The sequence below is a fragment of the Crinia signifera genome, chromosome 4 (genome assembly GCF_055691185.1).
Source record: "Crinia signifera chromosome 4, ASM5569118v1, whole genome shotgun sequence".
Taxonomy (NCBI): Eukaryota; Metazoa; Chordata; class Amphibia; order Anura; family Myobatrachidae; genus Crinia; species Crinia signifera.
In genome coordinates, this window is record NC_139220.1 from 300,829,223 (window position 1) to 300,832,784 (window position 3,562).

The 3,562-nt window shown below is 56.7% G+C and overlaps 1 protein-coding gene across 1 annotated transcript; it reads right to left on the reverse strand.

The window, feature by feature from the left end:
- Window positions 1-873: 873 nt before the first annotated feature.
- On the reverse strand, window positions 874-2,138 carry LOC146073252 (uncharacterized). The gene has a single exon (XM_083180442.1). It carries the CDS (start codon window positions 2,101-2,103, stop codon window positions 874-876), a length of 1,230 nt encoding a protein of 409 aa, XP_083036568.1. The 5' UTR covers window positions 2,104-2,138.
- Window positions 2,139-3,562: the final 1,424 nt, after the last annotated feature.

Consider the following 3,562-nt stretch of genomic DNA (forward strand, 5'->3'; position numbering starts at 1 on the left):
CCCACCAATCAGACATACAGTCAAAGTAACATTTGTCATTCTTCCATGTGATGTAGGCATCCTTAAGCTCAGCCAGTACTTCCTCCCTTTCCAGTAAGGCACAGTTCAACTTCCAGGAGCCTGGGCCAGATGGAAAACCATGGCCCAGAACCCCTTGGAAGAGAATGGCCCTGTGGTCAGAGAAGAAGCAGGGAACCATAGAATGCCTAACCTGCTGCACTGCCCGGGAGGTGAACACAAAGTCAATGCGGGAACGCACAGAGCCATCGGGGCGGCTCCACGTGAAATTCACGGAGCCGGCCCCCATGGAGCCCACAGCGTCCCGCAGTGATGCTTCGGCCACCATTTCCCTGAGCAGGTTGGACGTGATGTCCAGCTTCGCAGAGTTGCAGGTGCTTCGACCATCCCCTTCAATCGGGCAGTTGAAGTCCCCGGCCATCACTACAGCCCTGGTGGTGGCGAGCTGGGTCCGCAGGGTCTGGAATAATTCCAAACGCTCATTATTAAAGGGTGAAGCATACACGCAGATTAGCCTGATAGGCTCACCTGCCCAGGACCCATCTACGACGAGTAATCTCCCGCAGACAAACTCCTGAACAGAATCTAGCGTGAAGAGGCTGCCCCTAATAAGAATGGCTACCCCTGCAGACTTACACTCACCTCCACCGGACCAGTAGGACGGACCATGGGGCCACTGCCGGGCCAGGTGCCTGTAGGACCTGGAGAAAGGGAGAGAGCATTCCTGCAACATATACACATCACATTTCTGAATGTCAAGAAAGGAAAAAATAGTTTGACGTCTGTTCTTGTCCTTAATGCTCCTTACATTAATGGTAAAAAGATTAAAAGCTACCATTTGTTAAGAGAAAAAGGTTACTGTGGCGATACGTATACTTTACCACTCCCATCGGGAGGTGCTTCCTCTGGGTCGGCCACCGGATCTCCCTGCTGGGGTGTCTCGATGTTGTTGAGCAGTTGGTCGATGTTGTTGAGGCTGTCAAGCTCAGGCACCCCACTCTCCTCGAAGACCTCTGCATATGCCTCCATCTCCTCCTCGAGGGTGAGGGAGTCCTGGTCTGGCTTGACCGATTCGACTGCCGCTTTCTTGGAAGATTCTGGGTCAGCAGCTGGGCTGTCTAACTCCTTCCTCTTCCTTCTCGGCTGTACATTTCCTGCATGGGCAAGTGGTGGAAACTCTTCCTCGGAGAGGAGAGGGACAGGGGGGGGGCGAGAGGGGGTGGTGGGAAGAAGGGTGGGTTGGATCACAGGTCGGGAGGGTGAGGGAGGGGGGGTGGTGCGAGCAGCCGGGATGGGAGTAGCTGTCGCAGAGGGAGGGAGGGGAGGAGGGTTAGGAATGGTGGGGGAAGGTTTCTTACCAGCTTGCTTTTGCGGAACCTTCTTCCTCTGCACCGGTGTGGGTGGCACCTTGGGAGGGACAATCACACCCGATGCTGCTGCGGCGTAGGATCTTGCTCTACTTGGACAGTCCTTGTAGACATGATCCACTGAGCCGCACAGGTTGCAGGTCTTCTTCGTGGGGCAGTCCTTTGTCTCGTGGCCGGCCAGTCGACAAATCTTGCAAGCCAGGACCTTGCATTCCTTCCCAAAGTGGTCCTTTCCATCACACTTACGACAAGTGCGTGGCTGGTCCACGTAGTGGATAAGTCCTGCAGTTCCCCCCAGGGAGAAGCACGGTCTGAGGTGCTTGACTCCATCTGGGCACGAAGTGTCCTTGTGCAGCCTGACAATCACCGACCACTTTCCAGTCCAGAGTCCATTCTCGTAAAGGATCCTTGTGGGGTCCTTTATGACGGTGCAGGATCTGCTGAGAAACGTGACGATGTCCTTGATGTTTGTGTGTGGGCTTCGCATTGAAACCGTCACCCGCCTCTCCTCTCTTTGGATAGGGCAGTTGCCCACAAAGCGAGAGAGAGGGGACTCAGGCTTCGCCGCTTTCACCGCTTCCCAATACCTCTTGCAGATTGCGATGGAGGCAAAGGTGGCGTAGAAGATGCCTCTGAAGAAGCTCTGGACGCTGAGCATTTCAGGTGCAGAGAATCCTTGCTCCAGGACCATCTTCTTGCCGAAGTACTCAACCGTCATGTCCGGCACCTGGCCATCTACCTCCTTTAGCTTCATCACCACGGTCTGCCTCATCCAGGGCTCCAGGGCTGGGACGCTTTTGGAGTGGTCCTGGACGGGCATCGTTGGTGGTGTCACAGAAGGGGCAGTGGAGCCAGGGCCGGCCAATCTGGTCGGACATTCGGCCGGTGACTTACCCTTCTTCCCTGGCTTCCTCCCAGCGAGGGGGGCCGAAGTGGAGGCGGTGGCCATCCTTCCGGCTTCTCGGGGCAGCTGAAGTCGAGGCAAAGGGTCTTCTCCGGCGACGAGAGGAGGAGATGAAGAGGACGCTTCAGAGGGCAGAGCAACACAAGTCTAACCCTCCAAGGAGGCTAGAGAGCGATGCACGGCTTCAGAGGGCAGAGCAAAGCAAGTCTAACCCTCCACGGAGGCTGGGGAGCGTTGCAGAGCTTCGGAGGGCAGAGCAGAAAGTCTGACCCTCGGCGGCGGCTCCGGAGCGGTGGGGGCTTCAGAGGGCAGAGCAGAAAAGTCTGACCCTCCTAGGCAGCTCAGGAGTGCTGCAAGGCTTCGAGAGGGCAGAGCAAACAAGTCTGCCTCTCCCAGGTGGCTAGGGTGCGTTGATCTCCTCTTCAGGCGAAATCCTCTTCTCCTCGCAGTCGGGAGCGGAGCTTCTTCCTCGGCGTCGAGAGGTGGAGGGGTCGGCAGTCGCTTCGGAGGGCAGAGCAGAGCAAGTCTGACCCTCAGTCTTCTCCGGCTTCTCCCTCTTCAGCGATGTCTTCTCCTCCTCGCAGTCTCGACGTCTTCGCTCAATTCGCTCTTCTCGGCCTGGCAGCGGTAGCCCTGAGAAGGACCGTTGTCGGTCCAAGAAACAAGGAGCAGAGCTGCCTCTCAGAATAAACTGATAAGAACAGATGAGTTTGAAGAAACTCAGGGAGCCCGAGGTGTGCTCCCACCACCACCAGTGACGTGACTAAACGCGTGCACAGGGGGCAGCCGTACGAACGTGTGGGCCCTCTCCCAAAGGAGAAAGGCCCCATGGTTCCCCTAACCCCCCTCAACCATAAGGCCGAGGAAGGGAAAAAAGGGATCGGTGGGTCCTCTTCGCCGAAGCTCAGAGGGACCCGCGTTTCCTCCACCCCCGGAAGGGTTTCGGACGGTGGGTCCTCCGCACCCGAAGGTTTGGAGAGACCCGCTTAGGCTTCCCTCCGCCTTGCGGCTCGGGGTTGCCCTCGAGGGAACCGGGACTCTCCCCAAAAGGTGAAGAGTCCCAGTCACGTTTGGGGAACGGAAGGCCTGTTAGGGACAGCCGCACTACCCAAATGAAAAAACGTGACAAACTAACGAAAAACGTGAAGTGCAAAACGTGCAAATCATAAAAGGAAAAGAATAAGGCCCTAGCCAGAAGGCCGGGGGGGGGGTGTGAAAAAATTGTCCTACCCCATCCAAAAGGACAGGGTAAGGACGTGAAGCGCTAACCTAA